Source organism: Psammomys obesus, unplaced genomic scaffold (genome assembly GCF_907164565.1).
Source record: "Psammomys obesus unplaced genomic scaffold, mPsaObe1.curated_primary_1811, whole genome shotgun sequence".
NCBI lineage: Eukaryota > Metazoa > Chordata > Mammalia > Rodentia > Muridae > Psammomys > Psammomys obesus.
In genome coordinates, this window is record NW_026585689.1 from 24,409,306 (window position 1) to 24,435,600 (window position 26,295).

The 26,295-nt window shown below is 33.8% G+C and overlaps 1 protein-coding gene across 2 annotated transcripts in view; it reads left to right on the top strand.

Moving 5' to 3' along the window:
• The window catches only part of Gbe1 (1,4-alpha-glucan branching enzyme 1), a 275,110-nt gene that overhangs the window by 185,315 nt on the left and 63,500 nt on the right, over positions 1-26,295 (top strand). For both annotated transcript variants that reach the window (XM_055594620.1, XM_055594627.1), the window contains exons 8-12: positions 11,230-11,345; positions 13,289-13,416; positions 17,762-17,860; positions 21,841-21,951; positions 24,643-24,814. In XM_055594620.1, the coding sequence (XP_055450595.1) occupies positions 11,230-11,345; positions 13,289-13,416; positions 17,762-17,860; positions 21,841-21,951; positions 24,643-24,814 (626 nt within the window). The remainder of the gene's footprint in view (positions 1-11,229; positions 11,346-13,288; positions 13,417-17,761; positions 17,861-21,840; positions 21,952-24,642; positions 24,815-26,295) is intronic.

Here is a 26,295-nt window from a genome sequence, read left to right on the forward strand (position 1 = left end):
TTTTCATTCAGATTCATTAAAGAACCTAAGCTTCATAGTTATATTTTTGATGTATTATTTATTTTGTTGACACTTTGTCTTCTTCTGCATTAATGTAATTCCAGGATGTTGGAAGTACTGTTTTGCCTATGAAACTCATTGATATAGAAATAATATGTATGTAAAAGTTCTTGATTATATTTGATCAATATGGATGATTTGTTAAATTAATCATTGCAGAACTCTTTGAAAATCTAGTCAACAATGTGCAAATGCAAAATTTATAAATGGAACAAACAAAAAGAAGCTGAAGATTCCTCAAGGACACTGGTGTTTCATGGTTCCCTCCTTTTGTTGTCCTCACCAGAGACTTATGCAACATTTGGGGAAATGTTTAATATTTAATCATAAGCACTCTTATCCCAAAGTAGGCTATACATGCAGACCAATATGAACTTTAACTGTGGCTTAGGCATACTACTGTGTTTTTTAATTATAATGTGTATTTGCATGAATGTTCATGTGTATTGAAACTTCTAAGAGAAAAACATATTTATTAATAAGAAAATAAGATTAGTAAAGAGTTTAGTGATTTTACTTTTGTTATTGAATACATGGTGTGAAAGATCCCTGAAGAGGGATTAGAGAAAAGAAGATAATTTCTTACTCAGATTTCTAACTAAGTTCCTACCAAGTTTTCTTCATGATGTTAGTGCTCTAAATTCTCCGTTGGTTAATCAGAAATGCTCTTGTATCCTTATCTCGTATGATGTTAATTGTTCATGTTTGATTTATTTCAGGACCCAAGGAGTTTTGTTGATTGCAATTTTCTTTTCTTTATAAATAATTTGTAAAGTATTTTAATTAAAGTAATTTTAGGTTGCTTTTTTTTAACTTTTTGATTTATGGCTGTGTTTTCAAAAATCTTTTATGTGGCATCTGTTTTAAAAATATTTTCTAGGTAGTTTATTAATTTATGTCAGATAATTTGGGCTTAAATTAATTTAAAATGCTGGTTCTCATCACAAGGCATTCATGGGTAAGGAAACAGAGATTCACTTACATAAATGTAGCTTTGTAGTGTCATGATGTCCGGAATTGTGAGAAAACCTTATGTTGGATGTTCAGCGTAGATAGAGTTACAATAGGAAAAAAGATAGAGGATGATTCTTTTATTTGAATAATGTATAAAATTATTTTGTTCTAAATTCTATGAACATTTGTTAATTTAAATTATGCAGTCCATATTCTGAAACTGAGAGATATTGACTTTTAATTTACCTTTCAGTCTAAAGTCACTTCATTAGAATAGATGAAATTTCAGAGAAACCAACCCCATACTTTCATTCAAAAAGTATTTTTTGAGGTTTAGAAATATTATCTGTTCTTGTGAACTTTGGTAAAAACTGCAAGAAAACAGTTTTTACTCTTAATTTAGTACTATTTTTTTATTAGAATCACTTAGATGATTCACATAAAGTTAAATAAGGCATAACTTTCTCATGAAATATATCAGACTATATAGTACCAGATATCTTTATTTTTAAAACTCCATACTTAAACACACACACACACACACACACACTCACGCTGGATGAAATCAAAATGGAAAAGAAAACAAACAGGAAAAGGAAAGAAAACAGGAAATGATGCTGGCCTACAAACAGACAAATCCAATGAGAGAATAAGAGATCTGCAGAGAGATCATATGTCTTAGGTGTGGATGCTGTTTTGATCCATATATATCTCTGTCAAGCCATCTTTTGAAATGAAACTGCTTAAATAAAAGTAAATAATCATTATATACCTAATTATAACTTCATAAGATAGTGGGGAATTACCAAGCTAAGAAATTTATAAAATGGAAATATTGTAAAAGCTCATTTAAATGTTACTCTTATTAGAAGTAAATTGAAATGAAAAAGTGAAAATGTATATGAATAGTTAATTTCTCCAACTCTTACCTCCAACATAAGCCTATAAAAGCTAATTACTAGATAAAACATATTTGTCTTCCTGCATATACAGTGAAATTACTGTCCCTTATTTTTATATGAGTGCTAGTCAGCTTCATTTTATAACTAAGCTGAGGTTTTAATCATACTTGAAAAAACACGTCTTCGTGTTGTCTATATGTACCTACTTAAACTACAGTGATTCATTCTAAGAACAATGTTTAGCCACCACAGCCTCTATAAAGGTGTACACAATACCTGAGCTGTGTCTGATTAAATGCTCTGTCTTTCTTGAAACACAGAAGCTTATATTGGCTTGCTTTGGAAAAGATGGTGACAATATTTTTCCAAAATTTAAAAGTATGTGTATGTATGCATGTATGCGTGTATGCACGTGCATATTTGCGTGTGTTTATGTGTGCATGTGTGTGTCCATGTTTGTGTGTGTGTATGTGAGTTTGTGTGTTAAGTGTGTGTGCTTGTGTGAGTGTTTATACGCGTATGCACCTGTGTATACGTGGTTGTACAGGCTAGAGGTTGCCCCTTGCTTAGTTTTTGCAGACAGGTTCTCTCACTGAACCTGGAGATCACTATTCTGTTAAATTCAGGAAGAGCCAGGGATCCTCCTGCCTCTGCCTCTTCAGCTTTCATTTTATACTCGCTTGCTGTGCCTGGACATCCACAAGGTGCTAGGTTTCTGAACTTAACACCTCCTACTTGCTCTGGAAGCCTTTCACCAACCAAGCCGTCTACCTAGTCACTGAAGTCCAGTTTACAAGAAAAGAAGTGTTGAAAAATTACCTTTAGCAACAAACTTTGTCAGTTTAAACACAAGTATTGAGAAATAATTAATTACTTAATTACTCTGGGCACTCATTAATAGAGTGGATAGTTTGTTGGTTCAGATTGCCTCTTTCTATCAGGGCACTAACGTTCACTCATCCTGCCCTTGTAGATCATTGTTACTTCTGCCGTATGCTCAAAGGTGCATGCAAGAGGTGTATGCATGCCAAAGAAGCTCACACACCCATGTGTGAGCATGGCACACACATGCACACACAGAAGCACTCCCTACAACTTTGCTTTTTCTAAATCTTCCTTGAGCAGGTGACATATGCTAAATTAGAGAAAAATAAGAGCTGAAGAATTTTTGAGTAATTTTAGGATACGTTTAAACGGAAGCATTTAGGAAATAAATTTAACAGTGTTATTTTACATTAGTTATTTGTTTGTTAAAGTATATGTGCATTTCTAGTGTGCTGGCACACAGGATTAATTATAGGATTAAGGGAGAAAGTTATTTTTTTGTAATAATTAATGTGAATCATCAGGGTTCAGCAACATAATCTGACCAAACACTGCAATAGTCTATACTACATAAAGATGCACAGAAGAAATTCTAGGTGATTAATACAAGATAGAAATCTTCAGACATCATTTAGTATAGGTGCTTCTCTTTCAAAATATGTATTATATATTTTAATATTACATGTATATTAATACTTTACGGTCATGTCATTTTTTTTTAGTTGCTGAATTTATAGTACAAAGCATAAGCAAAATATATCAGTGTATTCACTTACTATAATAAGGTAGTATGTTTTCAGATACTTAATTTTCCAAAGTGATATATTAACAGTGTTACCACAGTACACTTTTAATATAATTTGGTTAACTGTTTTTTTGGGGGGGTGCATTACCTTTCATATGAATAAAAAATTATATTCCCACCTTTAGCTGAGGAGCTGTTGCCAGTTGATGGCTTCTCGGGGTGGAAGCAGTCAGTTTTCATTAAGGATGTGGTCCCTGGTAGATCAGCCAGGCTCCGATGATGGTCCTATATCCACAAGTATATGGGTGGCTCAAATTAGACTCAGCCAATTCTAAAAATAAAAAAAAAAAGAGGACAGGAGGTTGAGAGAACTTGAAGAGTGGCAATTGGATCTGACAGAAATTATATGGGGGAATATTGGGTAAATACTATTAAAATATAGTATATATATATATATATGTGTGTGTGTGTGTGTATTAAATTTCCAAATAATATTAATATTTCTTCCCATCTACTTGGTTGCCTCAGATTTGATATTCAAAATACAAATCAGGACATCATGGATTTTGCTTTTTGTTTCATACTTTTTTTATTGTTGTTCTTTGTGTAGCTTGGCTGTCCTGGACTCAAATCGTAGATGAATTGAAGAGGCTAGCCTTGAATTCAGAGCAACCTGCCTGCCTTTGACTCCCTGAGTGCTGGGATTACATGCGTGTACCAGCACCCCTGACTTGCTTCATGCTTTTATGATTTATTCTTTAATAGTATAATAAGAGGGAGGGACGGAAAGAGGATTTAAGAGGGGACAAGGGAGGGGTCTACAGCTGGGATACAAAGTGAATATATTGTAATAAAAAAGAATAAAGCTGATACAAACATAAAAATATTGTATTAATAAAATAATAAATTCTGTTATGATATATTCTTTTCATCCACATGGCCTGAAAAAATAGCGAACACAAATGGGCTACTATTTGTCTATTTGTGTTTCTGTGCATCAGCCACTGTTTACTAATATATAATATTTATCAGTATATAATATTAGTATGTTTAGTAACATTTGTTGACCCAACTTTCTTGTTTTGAAAACTTTAGACATTATTCTGGACAACAAATAAATAGGACATTAAGCAAATAGATTTGAGTACAAAATGTGATTTCATTAAATAAATGTCATTATGTCTGATTACACTTGCTTGCCAAGAAAATTTGGCTGTGTTTTATTTCATTACAAAGTTTATTGGCAGATGTGAGACAATCAACAATTTTGGGTTTACAGATAGTTTGTAAAAATCTTAATATTGGAATTATCTGTGCATGACAAAAATATCCTTAATAAATCTTATTACTTGATTAGATTCTGACTATTTCAACCATTTAAACCAATTAGAATTCTGATTATTTTGATTGCCAGGGATGCTTAAATGTATATATCATCCTCTATATGTTCAGTTTAAATATGAGACACCTATGATTTTAATATTTTAGTAGGTGATGAGTAACAAGAATGTTAGCTATGTTTCTGTGTAACTTATGGATTTTAAGATAAATATTTAAAACAAACATGGAAAACCATGTTTATTCTTTAAGTGAGGTAGTAGTAAGTTTCTCAAATGACTGAAGTTATTAGTTATCATTCACGTACAAAATGTTCAGTATGTTTGAACAAAATCTGGATTGGGCTGCTTCTCCAGCATTTTCATGATACCCACCACATACTTTAGATGGTAAAGAGTAGCTCTTGCAATGATTTAGAGATTAGGTTTCACCACCATGGTTTAGTAGGGGGAGGTTAAATGCCTTACATGAGTCTGAAAATCAAAGCCTGACCTTACATGTTGGGACACTCCAAAACAACACTGACCTGATAAATCCTGCTTTATATTTTTATGGGATTCTAGTCAACTGGATATATCACCTGAGTTATGAGCAGCTTGATGACATTTTTAGGTAAAAAGTCAATTGAATTATTTATCAAACCATTTGCCAGACTCAAGGTAACCATTCAGTTGAGAAGACTGAGTTCATTTATGTAGTCAGAGAACACTTGAAGCAGTATTTCTCATTTGGTAAGAGTTTGGAATACATAATGTCTCCCCTTCTTCTTACTCCAGGAAGATGGAAAATAGAAATTCTCATTACTAAACATTTAAGTTGTAAGCCTATAGCATGAGTCATCCTTCAGAAATCTATATTTTCAGTCATGACATACTCATTTAAAACTTGTTCTAGTGGTCTAATGAAAATGCAGATTTTAGATTCCACAAACTAGTCCATTCATGGATGACATTCATGTTTTCATTGTCCAGGTGAATGCTGGAGACTGTAGTCAAGGACATCAAACTTCACCTGGATGTTTAACTCTTTGGTTGATCTTGATGTCTGAGTAGTTTTGAAATAGAATGACATTAAATTATGGTTTCTTATCTACTCCAGAGTAGTAACCCTAATTATTTTATACCAGTCAAAGTTAGGTTCTGGCCTTGTAGAGAAAGAGAAAATTCTTTAATACATAATTAGGGTAGTTGTCTGGAAAAAAACCTGCTGGCAGGACTAGCCTTGGCCTAGTGATTATAAATTTAGATTTTAGGAAGACTTTTTTTTTTTTTTTTTTTTTTTTTTTTTTACTATTTCTAGGATTGGTAACAGACTCTTTTTATATATTCCTTGTACAATATGATTATGTTGAACATCTGCTTTTCTTTTGTTGAAGTTTAGACTGTGAGATGTACTGTGAGTTCCTTGCCACAACTTGCATAGGTTTGCAATTGATGACTTGTATAATGCCATGCAAACCTTTCTCCTTGCTGACTCTGTTTTATCTTTATGGTATAAAAATCTTGGCTATCCATTAAGATTACCTACATACCAAATCTTTTATTGAAGCTCCTTAGTGAATCTCCGAATTTTGCAGGTGGTCTTGAGAATCCCTGAATCAGTTCTTTTTTAAGTTGGGCTCAGTGAACTGAAATAAATATATTCATGTAAGAAGCAAATGTGTTGTCTGTGTCAAACTGAATGCTTACATATTAAAACTAAACAGAAAGAAAGCTACATCTTCATCTCCATACCATGGTAACATTCCATGATATGGCTGATTTTCAAGATTGAGTTCTGCATTCTGCACATACAAATACATGTGGTTTGTGTACTTGCTCTGTAGACTCATTATTCTCTGTGATTATCTATCTGTGAAGTTCTCTAATTCCCTGTTTACTGACCCAAGTATAATCAATATGTTTCAAATTAGTTTCACCAGGCCACTGAGTTTATAGTCAACTTCATTGTCTAGATGTGTCATGGTAAGGTGATACACACAGCTCTGGAACACATAATGGGACATTCTTTATAAGTTTGCTTTTCTTATATATCTGATTGTGGTTGCTCCTTTTTTTCTTATGCACCAATGGCCACCAATGGTCACAAAGTGTTAGTCACATAAAGCTAATTATTTTTGCTGAACTGTTCCTAATAGTCTAGTATTAATAATTAAGAACCTAGTATTAATAATCCATCATTAATATAATAATAATCTACTTGAAGATGTTTAACAGAAATTTAACAGTACTTTGTCTCTGCCTCTCCATCTTGCTCATCTGTTTTTCTCTCTTGTGTGTATATGTTTGTGTGTGTTCACTAGTGTGATGATGTTGCATAGATATGTGCATGTATTTGGAATCTAGAAGAAAACCTCAGGTTTTCCTCCTCAGATGACTCTGTCTTTGTTTTTGAGGCAGGGTGTCTCACGGGCCTGTGGATCTTGATTTAGAGAGAATCTGGGTTCCTCCATGTTTGCTTCCCATCCTCTAGGATTACAGTCATGTGTCACAGTGCTCATCTGTTTTACGTGGGTTCTGGCGTTGAACCCAGTTCCTTCTGGTTGCACAAGTTCTTTGCCAACTGAGCTAGCTACCTAGTTCCTTCCACAGAGTTAGTGTTTTAACTTTTGCTTTCTGCTTGCTCTTCCTAAATTTAAATTTCTTTCTGTCTGAGATTTTTCTCCTGAGCTTTTTCTCTGTGTCTGTCAGAAAGGTAAACTTTCACTGTCAGTTTGCTCTGTTAGTTCATGTTGTGCATCTTTATTCTTTCCTGGCACCTTTTGGAGACACACAATTTTATTTTATCAGTGATTCTGAACATATAGTGACATTACTTTGAAGCTAAGAAACTTGATTTATTCTTTTCAGTTAGAGGATTCATTTGACTATATCACCTAGCATTTTTATTACAATCATTATTATTAGTTTGTTTTGTGTGTGTGTGTGTGTGTGTGTGTGTGTGTGTCATTGCTTCAGGTTAATAGTACTTTAGAAAAATAGACAATAAAATTTGTCTTTTGGAAGTTTCTAATTTTATCCTCAGTTGTCATTTGCTTACTTTTGGAATATCACAAGACAGTGTTTTCCTTTTTTCAAAAGAAAAAAATGTGTCTATGCACATTGTCACTCTCAGATGTAGCTATTTCTTTTTATATGTTAAAAACTTTTATTGTTCTTTTTGATCAAGAGGAGAGTAGGTGAGTGATTCTAACAATAGGAATCAGTGGGGCTTTTTATGACTTCTGCCATTAGTTAAAACCAGGAAATCAGAAGGAAGGAAAAGAAGACCTCCCTTATCAGTGGACTTGGAGAGGGCCATGGGTGTAGAAGGGGGAAGAAGGAAGGGATTGGGAGGGGATGAGGGAGCTACAGGGAGGATACAAAGTGAATAACATGTAATTAATAATTTTTTTTAAAAAAGATCTTTAAAAAAAGGACAAAGAGAAATGGTTTCTTTCCATTGATTGAATTCACATCACTTCCCTCTTCTGTTTGTCTCTGAAATAAAATATCATTTTCTTTTATTGTCACAGACATAGAATGCAGTTTTTTTTTATGAATCCATTTTATCCAGGAATTATTCAGTTCATGATATTTGTTTTGTGAAGTTAATATAAGCCATTTAGTATATGCCAGTCATGTAAATAAATAGAAATGTTTGGCATAAGGAATGTGGAGTGAGAAGAACTAAGAAGACCTTGAAGACACTTACTGTATCTGCAAACATTAAACACAAAACACACACACACACACACACACACACACACACACACACAACTTTTTACTCCACACCACATAAAGATAGTGAATGTCAGATAAAGCCTAAGGACAGTTTGTGTTGTCTTGTTTATGGTTTTATATCTTCATAAGTCTGTCAGGATATTTATCATTTAAATAAATATTCTTTCTACCCTGAGGTGTCTTTAACTAAAAAAAATATGTGTGGTTTATTTTTGAGATAGAAAATGTAGTTTGTAGACAGGTCTCAGTTTTTAATAATGCTTATTCTGCAATCATGAGATCCCCGTGTGGATCAAACATAGCAAGCCTGATAGCCTAGAAACACTCAAGCTTCAGGAAATCTAAAGTTATTTACTAGCTCTGTATAGGGGACAAGAACATGGGCAGGTACACATACACATACACTCACACACTCAATTGCGCACACACACATACAAAATTACAATACATCTTTTTAAAAGACGAAAGTATGCAAAACTAATAGCACTATTTAAAAAGGATGTGTGCTTTTGGGAAACCACTATTCAAACTATTACTGACATGCAGAATGCTAACCTATTCGAGATTTTAATATAGAATTGAGCCTTCTTTTTTTGACTTTTAATATTTTTTTTATTTTTTATATATTAATTACAGTTTATTCACTGTATTCTAGCTGTACCTTCTTTTAAAACAACTATAAACATATGTGTGAGTTAAAAGGACATATAAAAAATCTCTACACAGCTACATTTTAGTTTTGCTATAAATCAAAAACTAAAGCTTACTAAAACAGTTCTTCTTTATTTTGTTTATTTATTTATTTTTACCTGCTGTTCTCCCTGCATTTGCCAACATCACAGTTCCACTGCACTGTTACAGAACTTGGCCTCCAGTGCTGAGACCATTAGCCTGTAAGCTTTGGCCCCGCCCTACAACTCTTCTAGAGCTGTGTAGTTTCTGTCATTGGCTTCTCACAGCCTTTATATATATATATATATATATATATATATATATATATATATATATATATATATATATATATATATATATATATATATGTATGTATATATTTATTTATCTTAATTTTTATTAATTACATTTTATTCACTTTGTATCCACCTGTAAACTCCTCCCTCCTCCCCTCCCAGTTCCACCCTCCCCTTCTCCATGAATGCCCCCTCCCCCAAGTCCACTGATAGGGGAGGTCTTCCTTTCCTTCCTTCTGATCATAGTCTATCTGGTCTCATCAGGACTGGCTGCATTGTCTTCCTCTCTGGCCTGGTAAGGCTGCTCCCCCCTCAGGGGGAGGTGATCAAAGAGCCAGCCACTGAGTTCATGTCAAAGACAGTCCCTTAAAACAGCTCTTCTAATAGGACCTTACCTCCTAGTCTTTCCCAAACAGTTTCAGGAACTCAGGACCAAGCCCTGGATGGCCTATGGAGGCATTCTAAATCAAACTACAAAAAGATCTAGAATTTTAAGGTGGAAAATCAACTGAGTACTATACTTCTTGATGTCCATATCTGATCTCCCATGGATTTACACACTGAGCCCACACATGGATACATAGTCACAAAATAAATGAACATGTGTTAATAAGATATAATTGAAATGTATAACTATTTAACCTACACATCTTGAACTTTTGGTTTTCTTTCATGTTATTGCATTGCTTATGTGACTGTTTTTTTTTTTTCCATATAATTTTCAAGCATTCCTTAAGTTTTTAAAGTGTAAGGTAACATATTCAAATACGTACTAGCAACAGTTTTCACTTTCCTCAGGGGTTAGATTTCTACTTTTGGAATTGATTGGGATAACTTAATCTCTGCTTATGCCACATTGTTCTTTAATATGAAGAAGGTTTAAAAATACATAAATTTGAGCTGTGTTAAAGACTTGTATACATTATTGCAGCTTTGTCATTAAGCTAAATGCGGTATTAAAATCTTAAAACTATAGCTGTAATAAGATAGAGAACTCAACCATGGCTGCACATCTGAAGAAAATAGTAATTGACGTTGCCCTCTCTTCAGTTGTCTGAAATAGGCTTGCTTCATGTAGTGTTTCTAATTGAGTAATACAGTTCTTTTCTCTTCTGTTCTGATGGATGTGTGGCTTCTTATGCTATACTTTATTAAAATTGTGGGTGTTTTGTAATTAGGTTTTCATTTTTACTTCTATAAAAGAATGGTCTAGTAAATGTACTGTTATTATTATTTTAAAGATTTTTTTTTAATTTACTTCTTCTTTAGAATTTTAGCTTCTTGGAGTTTCAGCCAAGTATTTTAAAAAGATAGTCATTGAAGCCATTTCTCAAGTCTATACTAAAAACAAATTCTAAACAGAGAAAATACCCCCTCACATTACTATGATGTAGTCCATAATAATCTATAGGAGCCATTATCCTTGCCAAGAGCACAACAGTGAAAAACACTAGACAGGGATATGCCTTGTAATTCTTACTTTTTCCTCCTATTCTTGCTCAAATTTTGAATGATTTTTTTGGCCTAAGAGAATGTAATGTGTTTTCACTTTACAACAAGTCTTGTTATTCAAACGACATTTTCTAGTATTTGCATTATATGTTTGTTGACTATCGTGCCTCTTGAGATAGATAAGTAATTCCAATCTATGCTCTGAACAACTAAGAAAGCGCTATTTGCATTATACTCAAAGATGTTTTTGTCTAATCTTTTAGCTGGGAAGTTTTAAGATTCCTTCTGTCGAACATAAGATGGTGGTTGGAGGAATACTGCTTTGACGGGTTCCGTTTTGATGGTGTCACCTCTATGCTGTATCATCACCATGGGATGGGTAGGTGGCTGATGCAAATGTTATTTTTCATTGCTAAGTTGTGGCCTGGTTTGGGGTTCTCCTATAGAGACTACTGCGGCTGTTGCTGACAGCTTGACTTTAGTTGCCCATTGTTTCTTTTGTGTAGTCATTTCTGATATTATTTAATAAGAGGGAAAGCAAAAGTGCAGATTTCCATTTCTTTATGTCTTCTTAGAAATAAAATATCCATAATACATGGCTTATAAAAATAAATTTTAAAAAACTATTTACCGCAGTGTGTTCAGAATATATTAAAACATATTTTCAGCATTTTTGCATATATAGATATAAAATGATAAGTGAGAACATTTTGTGCATTGTACATTGAGAAAATATGTGTATCATTCACTAGATTTAAATTAGATTGAAGTATTGATCAGGCTGTCATTTTGAAAGTTGCACAAAATTAGGCTCAGAATCTTAATTTCCTAAATAATTGACCAAGAGACAATTGTTAGATATGTGTGTGTGTGTGTGTGTGTGTGTGTGGAGTGTGTCTGTTGGTTAGACTAAACTGATCTCACACTGCAGATCCTTCCCTCAGCTTTCCTCCAGAGTGGTGGTAGAATTCCAGCTTTGTGGACTCGTACCCGGCCTTTTTTTTTTTTTCTTTTAATATATTTGGTCATTACTCATGGCCATGGGGACAGCCTTATAAGTGATTTATATCCCCAGTGAGAATCCACTGGAAAAAACTAATTTTTCAGGGACCCTACAGGTCCTTTGTACATATATGATGGCTTATGATTTTGTGTTTTTGTCTTTGTTTTTGTGTTTGTTTGGTTTTGGTTTTTTGGTTTGTTTTAGAATTTCTGTATGTGAGAATGTGTGTGTGTGTGTCTATATAACTATCTTGTACTTATTCTTTGGCTCTTTTTTTTGTTCGTTTGTTTGCTTTGTCCTATTCTACTTTATTTCATTTTGTTTTATCTTATGATTCATTAGATTCCTGTTTTCCAAGATGAGACAAAAGAACATGGACCTGGATGGGAGGGGAGAGAAGGGAAAGGGGAGAGGAACTCAGTGGAGTTGGGGGAGTGGTTATGGTAACCAGAATATAGTGTAAGAAAAGAAAACTCTTTTAATAAAATAAAAATAGTAAAAAAAAATAGTGGATACATATTACCAACAAGAAGATAAAGTTGAAGAGAAACGTGTAGACAATAAATCTGACAAGTGTGTTCCAAGGAGGGTCGCTGAAGCTCACTGCCACCTCCTCTCAGTCATGACCTGCCAGCTCCTAGGAAACAATTTACAGCTGTCATGTGCCAGGCTCCCCAGAAATCCTAAGAAAAAGAATACTGGGGAAAAATTGTATGTTTTCCCCCTTAGAATGTTGAAAACAAAACCTAAAACTTCGAAGCAAAAGCTCAGATTTCGTGCCCTGGTTTTGTTTGTAAGCCCTTTATTTAACCAGAGCCATCTGTGTGAGCAGAGGATTGAGACTGCCCATTTGAGCCTCTTGGAATGGGTACACACTTACAGGCAATGACTCCTCCCTGATTCAGCCCATAGGAAATAGTTCATTTGTGAGTGGTAGGGCCCCTGAGTCCTTGCTCTATCAATGCCTGATTGTTTAGGGCCCGTTATTATTATTTTTTCTCACATGGTAGAAATGTATTGGAAATTTGCCGTTTAGCATGCAGTTTCAGTATTGCATTACTTATTTCACTGCTATGAAATTTACTTAGAATTAAATTGCATCTTTAAAGCACTTTTTTTTGTTTTTTTTTTCAAACTGAAATTGGTTAGCGGGGTTTTCTGATCTGAGTATTGACAGAATAATGAATTAGTACATTTTTAGGTGGAAACTTTATTGTGCTTCCTTACAGTAGCACATCCCTCACAATTTGAGATATGTTTTCATAGATTAAGATTTACATATTTATATAACCTATTCCATTTTTTTTTCTGTTCATCAGGTCAAGGTTTTTCAGGTGACTATAATGAATATTTTGGACTACAAGTAGATGAAGATGCTTTGGTTTATCTCATGTTGGCAAATCATTTGGCTCACACATTGTACCCAGACTCTATAACAATAGCAGAGGTAAGTCTATAATGATGTCATGCCATCTGTACCCTTTAATACAGAATACTTTGTTAGCATACACTATTTGAATAACTAAACTCATGTCATCAATAATTGCAAAACTGGCATTCTGCCCTGATGATGGGTCCAGCTATGTTGTAAGGATGACACATTATTTGGAATTTACTGTTTTCCTAATAGGGGATAATTTACACTAATTGCTTGTCACTATTCCATTGTTAGAAAGAACATGCCAGTGGTTAGGAAGGAAAATGTCCTAATCAGTGGACAGGTCCTTCTGCCCCAAGACCTTCAGTGGTGAAAAGAATTGAATATTAATGTGCATCTGTCAATTTACTTATTTATTTATTTCCTGGTTTAATCATTAGAGATGGCATGGATCACTGCCTGTACGCTTTCCTGAGCGTTTCGTGTTTTGATGCGATTACCTTTCTTGTTTATGCTATTGCTCTCAGGCTGCCAAGTGTTCACTGGTTATTCATGATTACTACAAGTTGATGATTAACTGTCCCAAAGCTGTGCTGTAATGATATAATTTGGTATATGCAAAATTGGCAATTCCCTTCTTTGTGATAAATGTGATAAATTAAGAAGTTTGTTAAATGCTTTTACTAATTTAGATTTAATACTAAAATCCCCCTGGTTTTCTGAGTTCTCTACATAGCAATTATTATTAAAATTTATTTTATGATTTTAATAATTTTTATCTAAAGTATACTTGTGGGCAATATAAAATAATAATTCCATGTTTGAGAAGAATCAGAATTAACGTAGACATTTATCCTGTTGGCATCCTAGTTCTTGGAGTCAGTTTCCCTCTCTTATAGCATTTATTATTTTAATAGCCATTGTACTGTCTATCATTTCTCAGATCCAGTAATCTCCGGAGAGTTCATGTAACTCTTTTGTTAGACTGTAGATAGAAAACAGTTTTATTTCTGTCCAACCCTTTGCCTTTTAAATAGAATATTTTCAAAAGGTATTTCTGAAATAATATAGAATTAATACAAAAGTCCAAAACTACAGTACAACCAGTAATAATTCATGGTATTGCTTCACTACTTCTTCTCAGAGCTAATAGTTATACTTTGTTCTGAATTCCTTTTAACAGCAGGGTATTTCAAATTTCATTTTACTTCTTAAAAACAGTATTTTAATTTATCTGTCAAACATCAAAAATTTATTATATCAATTATATTGGTGACAATCCAAAGCAGAGATAATATATGTGACAAATTACTACAAACAATTAATGACACTACAAATCAAAAGTGATGGTGAAGAAAAAGAAGCAATTATTTAATACATGAAAGTGAAAATTGTTACATTGATCTTTTCACTCATTTCAAGTAAAATAGTTTCATCATCTAGGGAGCTCCTGTCTGATTATCAGTGTTTCTACCAATGGAACTTTCAGACTTTAGCCTACTTTATATTACTTGGTTTTAGATTTTTTTTAAACAAGATGTGCTTTCAATTTATTCTACCCAAATTGAAAACTGCTTCAATTTCAATACAAGACTTTTCTGTCTTGTGGGAGTCTCTTCAAAATGTACAATTGATGTTCATGGTTTTTTTTAAAGAAATTATGTTCAATGAATAAGTGATGAAATCTTATATAAATGTATATAAAAGAAATATGAGTACATTACTAATGACAGTTAAAATTTTTATAGAAAATGTCCACCATTGCACAGTTATTTTATTAATTAAAATTTTTATATGAGTTGTCTTCCTGGTCATTAGTCAGAAGTACTTTTTAGATTTCTAAGGAATTAGATTCATTTTAATTTAAGACACATAATCATTCTTATATTCCATATCAGTGGACATCTTTTATAGTTGGAATATATTACCTTTATATTTATCTTTTTTCTCTTTTGTATTTAAAAGAGTAACTACTATCATCTCACTATGAAAAGAAATCTTGGAATAACTCATTAGTTAATGAGATAGCTTCATAGAACTCTGACTTAAGAATTGTGACTTAAGAATTTGATATCCATGTTTTTCTTATACTTTATTTTTATCTATCTCTATATATCATCATCCATCTATCTATCTATCTATATATGTATCTATCTATCTATGTATCTATCTATCTATGTATCTATCTATCTATCTATCTATCTATCTATCTATCTATCTATCTATGTATCTATCTATCTATCTATCTATCTATCTATCTATCTATCTATCTACTTTTTTGAGACAGTGTTCCTCTGTGGAGCCTTGGCTGTCCTGGACTTGCTTTGCAGACCAAGCTAGCCTCAAATTGATAGAGACTCACCTGCCTCTGCCTTACCAAATTCAGGGATTACAGGTGTGCACCACCGCACTTGGCTATATTTTATTTTTTAAAAGATACATATAATAAAACTATATAACTGTTTCTCAAGCAATGTTACCTTGAATTAAATCCCAGCTGTTAGCAATCACTCCAGATCATTTGTTCACAATAAAACTCTTTGCAAAGTATTTTCTCTGTAACCCCAGTATCTAATAAGGAGTCTGATGTTGAATAGATTTTCAGTCCATTTTTTAACAGCCAGTTGAACTGAATACCTACAATATCTGTTAATGTATTACTTCTGTTTTGCAGAAAATGAGTTTTAAAGTGTTTTCCCTGTTGATCTTTATTCAATCTGTTTCTATTGTGAGCTTTAAAAATTTATGAAGAAATACAGTATTATGATCAAGCATTTTAGTTTCCAGTGTTTGTATACCAACATATCATGTATTCAGCTATATTGGTCTCTCATGAGAAGGAGATAGGTTAGGTTTGAGCCCAGAGAAGTCGAGTAGTTCCTTCTCCAGGGTTTTCTGTGGGGGAGAATTTGCAGATGAGATTATCAGAACAGCAACATTTTAGCTATTTCAGATCTCAGAGTATGATGTTCTTTTATAAGGATTTCAACAATGACAAATGTTAAAAAGCTTTTTACAAGCCTAGATCATTGCATTTCATAAGAGTCATGATATATACAGCTCAAAAGATTTAGGGGGCAGTGGTGGAAAGGTGTAAGTTCCTCCCTCCACTTCCTATGTCAGGCTGCTAAGTATTGTCATTTCAATGTTGGTAAGCATATTTGTGACCTTGTTTATGCGTGTAGATAAGTCAGGTGATGATACCTCTTTTATCTTGTACCTTCCAGCACCTTTATGTCCTTCAGTCAGGAAATATTTATTGAGTAGCTTTTTGTGCCAAGTGCTGTCTGGCAAGCGAGATTCTTGGGTCACATTAACTAACAAAAGTAGATTCTTCCATTAAGTATTTTACAAACAAGTAGTATGGAAATAGAACACTGGATAGGTAGATGAATAGCAAATGCTTAATGTTTGTTTAAATAATTGCATCTTTGGATAAAGAATTTCATATTTCTACTATTAGATATTGACCTTAATCACAGGACAAAAATACAATCAAAGCATCTCATAAGATGTTGATTTTAACTGTACAGAGGAATTGGAGATGGAGCAGCTCCATTTGAAAACATACAGTCTAAGGAAGAGGTGATTAAGAGTAAATAAGACTGGCCACAGAAATTGAACAGATGAAAGGGATTAGTTTGAAATCTAGTGTAGTGTTAGAATGATAGTATTTAGCTTGTATTTTGCTGTTGTTATTACAAGAAATATCTTCTTCTACATCTGTATCCCTATGCCTAGTTTTTCAGCTCAGTTGTCTCTTTGATTAATACTTACTTATCAGTAGTCTAAGGGTATCATGACAAGAGAAAACACTCTGTCCACAGGCTTGATGCCTGAACCATGACTCCACCATTAATAAGCTTCTATCTCTCCAGATTCTTTCACCTCTGTGTGCCCTTGTTTCGTATCTGCTAATGAAAACATCCAGTAGCTGATCTCAGTGACCCTTTGCAGTATAATAGTAAAGTGAATCTACCTTACTGCTTTATTCTATGTTCTCCACTTCATCAGGAGCTAGTGCGCAATGGGCTATATATGTATAAAGAAGTATAGCAGATATATGCCATGTGAATTTTTATTTTTGTTCAATTTGGTGAGTCAAATCTTTTGAAAAAAGCCTCTAAGATTAAACTATTTTTGAAAAGACTTTAAGTGCTTTCTGTTCTCATAGTAATACTAATGAAAAGGGGGGAAACAGATTGAATGGTGTGCTAGAGTGAAAACAAAGACAAAAGTTTGTTGAGAACTAATATATGAATTCACAATTGCATCTGCTTTTACAGTTATGTTTGTTAAAATACTCAGAAATATATGCCTCTGTTTTTAAACTTCAATTTGTTGGCCTAGGTTTTGCTTTCAGGGAACCTGCTTGAATAATATGAACTGATCATTCTAATGTACTTTGTTTTAGGATGTATCTGGGATGCCTGCTCTCTGTTCTCCAACTTCCCAGGGAGGAGGTGGTTTTGATTACAGATTAGCAATGGCAATTCCAGATAAATGGATCCAAGTAAGATTTCATGTTTCAGTGTCATATATGAACTTGCTTAACTTATTTATTAATAATCATCATTAGTTGCAAATATTGGTGAAATATTAGCTCTCCTGCAAATGTATCATTCTTGTGCTATTTTCTAAGGTGTTTCTCAAAATTTTAAAGGAATATTCCAAAGTTTTCACATTTCTATTATTCAGGCAAGAGAAATTAATGCTAGTAAAATGTTGAATGGAATCTGGAGCTGTAGATGCAGACCTGGGAAACCGCAGTCATCTGTCCTGAAAACACGCTGAATGTTGTCACAGCAGTTATTCCTATCCATAATTATCTAGTGAGGTAGAAATTCCTTAGTATCTTATACTTACTTCAGAGTGTGACCTCTAACTCAACATATCCAGGTCACCCATACCTTTATTCAGTGATCCTTACCAAGTCTCTAACAGTTGGATGAGATAATTATAGATAGTAGCTACATATTTCCTTTCAATACATTGTTATTAATTTTAATAATTCAAATAATTTAGGTTCCCTCTATTTTTTTTTATTTTGTGACTGTCTTGTCTCTGTCTCTCACTATCTCTATCTCTTTAACTGTTTGTCTCTCTCGATCTGTGCATATTTTGTGAGTCTATGTGTATTTATATGAGTTTTTGTAAAAGACCAAAGATATTATGTAAACCTTTGTTTTAAACACACTTTGAGAATAAATGACTGCAATCTTGGGCTGAATGAATACAAGGAGAAAGACATCTATGTGAGTAATCGTAACTTCCTGATAAGCTTTTAAGTACACATGAACTACTTCCAAGAAGCCACAGTAATAGAGGTGTTTAGCAGTGTTGAAGATCTCAAAGGATCTACGAACAGTATTATTGTCATCATCATTTGTTGTCCTTTCTGTTCTTGGAGGCACGTTCTACAAAGCTCAGTTCTGATACGGAGGTTTTACCAACTTGACTTCTGCTTTTCTTTTGATAATGATTATTTAAACATTAGTCATTCTACACACAAGTATTTTACAAAGTTTGTTAGGCTGTGTGGTTTTTCTAGTTTAATGCAGAGAAAAATGTGTTAAGGTTTTTATACAAACCATGTTTGTCATTTCACGTTTTTTTCTTTGGCATAATGTTATCAGCCCCAAGTCTTCATGATTTCTAGTCTTTCATATAGAATTTGTTTCTTTGTAACCTGTTACTAAAATTCTTCTTTATCCTTTATGTAGGTTCAAGAACATAGCAAAAGTATAGATCAACCTAGAATGATTTTCCAGTCAATCATAGTTCACCGTGGGATGTAATCTTCTTAGAATGTTGATGGTGGTTTTCCCCTTCTAAATCTTTAAAATTATGCCATTAAACCTTTTAGTACCGTCTGTACAACAGTAGGCAGTGTGTCATACAAATGGGAAGATTATCATTTAATGCCCAAGATGCGATCATCTTGAATTCAGAAATCTTTTGAAGGCATATACAGTTTTCTATTTTATGCAGCTAATTAAAAATGTTTCTGCATCACCAAATTTGTGGTTTTAGTTCATAAATCTACAGAGTTAAAATATTTAAAATCTTTGGATACAGTGGCTTTCCTTTGTTTTTATGAGCTACATCATTAAGAACATAATTAGCAGATAAAACACAGCTGCTGTGGCTGCTCTTCCAGAGGACCTTGGTACAATTCCCTTTACCCACTTGGTGACTCATGGATTCTAGTCTTAGGGACCCATCACCCTCTTCTGGCTTCTGCAGACAGTGCATTCATGTAATACACAGGCATAAGTTGCAGACAAGACACCAAACACACAAAATAAATAGAATAGTTTACATCTTTTAAATGAATAGGTGACAGTCATTGTCCCCAAAAAGCAATGAAACAGAAGAATATATTAAACCAAATGACAAGTCTAGTCAGATTATATATGGCTCTCACCATCATCTCCTTAAAAGATATGAATGAGACAAGAATGCTAGACTGCAATCATGATTTTCTTGCATAGTTATGTGTTAGTATTTCAGTTGTGTTCATTAATATTCAGGTAATTAGAATAGCATTATATTTTAACCATTTCCTTAAGAAATGTCAACAAATATTTGGAAGATTCATTATATCTGGTTTTATTTTGCCTGATCAGATTTAAATAACTGAAACTGTCACTTAAAGGTGATGTTCACATTTACTGGAACTCATTCTCTGCTCCTCCTATCAGAAACATTTCAAGCATTCATCGTGGTTTTTTGTGACACAGAGATTTTATTTATCCATTTTTGTGTTGATAAAATTATATATTCATGTACAACTTGTAACAAATATGTTCTTCAATGTTACAAGTTTTAAATTTTTTTTAAATTTTTTATTAATTACACTTTATTCATTTTGTATCCCCCATAAGCCCCTCCCACCTCCCCTCCCGATCCCACCCTCCCTTCCCTTTCTGCGTGCATGCCCCTCCCCGAGTCCACTGATAGGGGAGGTTCTCCTCTTCTTTCTGATCTGAGTCTATCAGTTCTCATCAAAAGTGGCTGCATTGTCCTCTACTGTGGCCTGATAAGGCTGCTCCCATAATGAATATACCAACATTGATTTAGGTAAGGTGTAAAAAATCCCTTGCTGTCTTTGTAGACATCCATTTCATTCTGACTCCCAATCATTACTTAATCCCTAGCAATGGCTATTGTGGACTCCACTTGTACAATTTTGTGTTTTATAGAATGTTGTATGAATAGAACTATGTAGCTTGTAATTTCCTGGATTAGCATTTTCTCTTAGCAAAATTCTTTGGAGATTTAGCTGTGTTTATCTGGTACCAAAATTTCCAGTAGTTTTCTTTTCATATGGTAATTGGCCACAGTTTTGGAAACTTGCTGCATTACTCAGTATCCCAGACTGCATTCATCACAATACCCTGTTTTGAGATCACAAAACACTCAAGATAAGGACATACAAAATACATAAATAAGAGAAGAGGGACCCTGGGGCCATCTTGTAATTTTGCCTAGAAGCATGTTTCCTTGGTGCTTTGAAAAGAGAATTAGCCTGAGCAGAAAAAAAAGTATATTGAGTGATAGAAAGACTGTGTTGAAAAGGTAAACTCAAGTAGACTTCCCTTGAATAGGCTAGGCAGGGAAAAAGAATTTGCATGGTTTCCATAAGGGCTTGGAAGAGATAAAACATCAAGTACACAGTAGTACACTTCAGCAGGGAACAATTCATGTGAAGAAAAGGGGTCAACCATGTCATGTACAGAAAGTATTTATCTAAGAAAGGGCAATTACTGACCCAAGAGATGACCATCTGAGGTCTTCAGTAGGTCAGTGGCATCACAGCAGGGTTAAAGGGCAGGTGCTATAATAAAGAAAATGAAGTGGAAAGAAAATCTGTGTGGTCTATTAAGATAATAATTATTTTATGATAATTAGCATTTCCATTGTGAAATAATTGTTTTAATTATTATTGTTTATGATTGGAACACAATACCCTTTCTGTAAGAACATTATTATTCAAGTCTAAAACTGTAGAAAGTGTATCTCTAGTGTGTGAAATTTACAGGAGGACTTGGTGTGAAGTGAACCAAAATTGACTGCCAATCCTGATGTTCTGGTTATTACAGGTAATAAAAAGTGGCAGAGATCTCAAAGTATGATTTAAAACATATGTAAAAAACATGTATGGTATAGCCTTCTATTTACATGTGCTCAATTAAACCTTTTGGAATGGTATATATGAAATATCAACAGCAGAAACACGAGTGAATCCTAGGACTATAGCCTTATAAATACCATATTATTAGATAACTGCCTGGCGCAATTACCATTTGCTTTTATGTTCTTGAATGTTTATGTTATCTGAAGGTAACATTTACTTTAAGAGAAAATACAATGATATCACTCACTATATCTGCATGTCAAATTGCCTAGAGTAATATGTATGCCTTCAGCTTGACATTTAAAGAAAGAAAAATATGTGCTACTTAGAAGTTGATTTTCTCTCTTGTGTAGTTACTTAAAGAATTTAAAGATGAAGACTGGAATATGGGCAACATCGTATACACCCTCACAAATCGACGGCACCTTGAAAAATGTGTTGCTTACGCAGAGAGCCATGATCAGGTAAACAAATATGTATAAAGTCATTTTCTTCTCTGTCAATATTTATCTTCCTCTTATTCTTTATATTCTGCTGTATCTGTAAGTACAAACAGTAATCGTCAAGTAGAGGTATTGTAACATTTGTGTATGCTTATACATATATAAAGCCACATTTGAAAAACATTTTAAAGTTACTTTGCAGGTCTAAAAGTCATACTTCTGAGTTGTAGTAACGCTCTTCCCATTGACACTGCAAGTATTAGTGTGTTTCCTGTGTCATAAGAAGAATGATAAGAGATGTTTTAATCTAGTATGTTGACAGTACTGTGATAGATTTCTACATACAGTTTCTCTTCTTTTATACCTTTATTCAAACATAGTAGTCTCCTGCCTAATTGATCACCCAGATCGTACTTGTCCCACTTTGGTCTATCCCTTCTGTTGCAGTCTGAGCTATTTCCAAACAAGCATCAACTTGTCAACCCAGTTCTACTGGCTGGAGCTTGCCACTCAGTCACTCCTGCAGGACCAGTTTCATCCCTTACCCAGCTCTAAACTTTCTATTCAATGCTACAAAACTGTTTCGAAAAGGTCCACTTTTTTATAGCTAAGTTTTAAAATTATTACTATCATTATTATTCTTTATAATTTATTCACTTTGTATCCCAGTTGTAGCCCCCTCCCTCATCTCCTCCCAGTTCCACCCTCCCTCCCTTTTCCTCCCCTATTCTTCTCCCCTAGTCACCTAATAGGGGAAATCCTCCTGCCCTACTGTCTGACTCTAACCTATCAGGTCTCATCAGGACTGTTTGGATCCTCTTTCTTTGTGGGTCAGGTAGGCCACTCCACCAGGGAGAAGTGATCAAGGAGTGGGCAACCGAGTTCATATCAAAGACTATCTCTTCTCCCCTTACTAGGGAATCCGTATGGAGACTGAGCTGCCTATGGGCTACATCTGAGCAGGGGATCTAAGTCCTTTCTATGCATGGTCCTTGGTTGATGAATCAGTCTGTAGATTCATCTGTTTTTGTTGTTGTTTGTTTTTTGGTCCAACTGTTTTTGTTGTTGTTTGTTTGTTTTTTGTTTGTTTGTTTTTTGGCTTTGTTGCTCTCCTTGGCAGACTCCTGATCTTTCCACATCCTTCTATATCCCCCTTCTTCCATAAGACTTCCTGTGTTCTGTCCGAAGTTTGTCTGTGAGTCTCTGTATCTGCTTCAATCCCCTGCTGGTTAGAGTCCTTTAGAGGACATCTGTGGTAGGCTTCAGTCCTGTCCCTCTCTTCTGCTGCTTCTGGTTCTATCCTGTTGTCCCTTCTGTGTGAGAATTAAGTATGTTTTCTGGGTCCTCCTGTTGTCTAGCTTCTTTAGGTCTGTACATGTTAGTATCTTTATCCTATATCATATAGCTACTATCCACTTATAAGTAGGTATATACCATGCATTTCTGAGAATTCTCAACAGAGGAACACAGAATGACAGAGAAATACTTAAAGAATACAAATGATCAGCAATGTCAAAATTGAACCACATGCCTCATTCATTACAAAAGCAAATCTGTTCTGATTCTTAAAAAATCATCTGAATGCATATTTATAAAATGAATATATATAAATACATATAATACATGGTAAAAGGTTGTAGATGAATTCTTTACTAAGTCTCTAAGAATATCTATTAATATATTATTGTAAGTATAATATATTAGATATTTATCTGTGTAATCAAAGATTAATGTGCCTATTAAGGTATGTATAGGTATGTATAAGGTAACTAAGATTAAGTATCTAAGTTTATCCCAGTGCTATATATTTTAGAGGGCTCCTTGATTTGAAATAATTTTTTCCTGTGAAAAACTAAAATCATCAAACACTTTTTAACAGAATCAGAAATTACAAAAGCAAACAGGTATACATAAGAATATAAGTAGAAAAGGCAAATTGTTTAGGAATCTGTGCTATAGATCTTATACTCATACTTCAAATGAGTTATTCTAATTAAAAGAGCTTAGTGGTATAATAGGTTTATGAATTTAAATAATTACAAAATGAAACTCATAATAACATACTGAGTTTGTGGCTTACCCAGTACCTTACATTTCACTATCTATTACTGCTCTGTTAATAGTGACTGCTTTCATTAGTTAACTGTCATGAGCCTTGAGTAATGCATGTTGTTGGAAGCCCTCTTTCCTGCTACCTACTGCATTAATGACTCACTTGTCCTAATCAAATAAACTTGTTATCTTTCAAATAAACTAAATTCCAATTAAGTTGCAAATAAACTAATTCAAGTTAAGTAGCAAATAAAGCAAGCTTGATTTTTTTCTTTCATAATGGGAACAAAGGATTGTTGGATTTTTGTAATTTATATGTTACCATTTCACATGCATACATATGCATATTTTTAAACTTTTTCATTGTTTCAAAAAAGGTGAAATTGTGCTACAAAAATTTATTTATTTAACAAATTATTTTAAGTTTCTAATTATGACCATACCAATCTTTTTTTTAAAATTAAAACTTTGTCTTAAAAAGCTTCATTTACCATCTGCCCTTCAGCAAATGAAGTAACCACTAGAATATTAATAACGGTTCAAACACCTGTCCTATAGGGTTCACCCTCCTGTGAAACACTGTGCAGCACTGCTGTGAGTTCTAACTGCTTAGGCTTGGTATCCATGCTCCTTGCTGACCTCAGTGAGTTGTTTTCCTAGGCACTGGTTGGCGACAAGACACTAGCATTTTGGTTGATGGATGCTGAGATGTACACGAACATGAGTGTTCTGTCTCCTTTCACCCCGGTGATCGATCGAGGCATACAGCTCCACAAGATGATCCGACTCATTACTCATGGGCTTGGTGGGGAAGGATATCTCAACTTCATGGGTAAGTGTGAGCTATATAGAAACTGAGTCTGTGCTTGAATTGTTAGCTAATACAAATAATGGTGAATACTTTGGTTTGGGTTTTCAGATTTAAAAACATATAATGTTGAATTTTATCAAATATTTTTGTCAGTCTGAATGCTAAAATATTTTTAAATCCTAAAACAGTTATTTGAATTTCTTCATTCTGATTTTATTGCATCATTTTAATATTAAGCACATTAAAGTTGTAGTTGTCAAATAACAATGTGTTAAGCCAAAGGTTTGGATTTTCTCTGAGTTTGTACACAAGATTCTTGTGTCTCAAGAGTGAAGGTCATGGATAAGGGACATTGTGAAGAGTAAAACACTCACTTTTGAAAGGAACAAAATATTAGAAGGTCCTTACCTGTGAAGAATGTTGAAAAATAAAACAAGAAAATTAACTAATGTGTTCCTGTATCATTCTCTCTGTAGGAAACATTTAAATGTTTGGCTTTTAGGACAGTCAGGCTTCTTGGCTGGGAAGCAACTGATAAAACTCCAAAACATGTCAGGAGACTGATTTGTCTTTACACACACACACACACCACACACACACACACACACACACACACACACACACACACACACAATGATTTTGAGTATTATATTTCAGTCTGTTCTGAGACTTTTATATGAAGTCTCAGGATTTTCAATGTCCTCTCTTACCTGCAGGCTGTAAGTTGGAAGATTCCAAGGAGAAACACTTCCTGTTTCTTGGTGTTTCTCAAGTAGAACAATTTCTGCAGAGCTGGTGCACTTGTTAATCTACCTACATTATTAATAATAATGTTTCAAAACTATTCATTTTAACACATTAATTGTATTCACCCTAAGACTGACAAGTATTTATTCTTTTGGGACACTCTTTTCATGAAGTTGTCAATAGTGACAAAATAAACAATTGTAATTGCTTCTAACAGCTACCTTTCCATAAGGCTGATTAAATGACCATATGTGTGCTACAAATATAACTTTGAAGTTATTCTTTTCTATAGGGTTGCTAGCTCTTCTCGATTTTAATTAATTCTTACTCTTTTTCTTAGAAACAGTTTCTACTTTTAATGCATCCACTACTTTATCTAAGTATGAAATTCCTTTGCTTTTAAATCAGCAATCTCTTAATAGCTTTAAATTTTCTTATTAGTATAGTTGTTCATAAAATTTAATATTCCCCTACCAGCTGTCCTAACTTTCAATATTGTATTCTTTATTTTGTTATCATGTCTCTGTACTGCTTAAAACCCGTCAGTATCTCTGTGTCCTCTAGGTGACCTCTTCGCCTTTAATGAGAGAGCAGACACCCCCATCCCTACCCCTGGGTCTCCTGCCTCATCACTCTGCTGTGCCAACCAGTCTTTCAGTTTATGGAATGCCACAAGCTCTTAGAACCCTGGAACTTTTGCTTGGAATTACTGCACCCTTCTTTTTTTCTTCTTTTTTTTCTTTTATTAATTACAC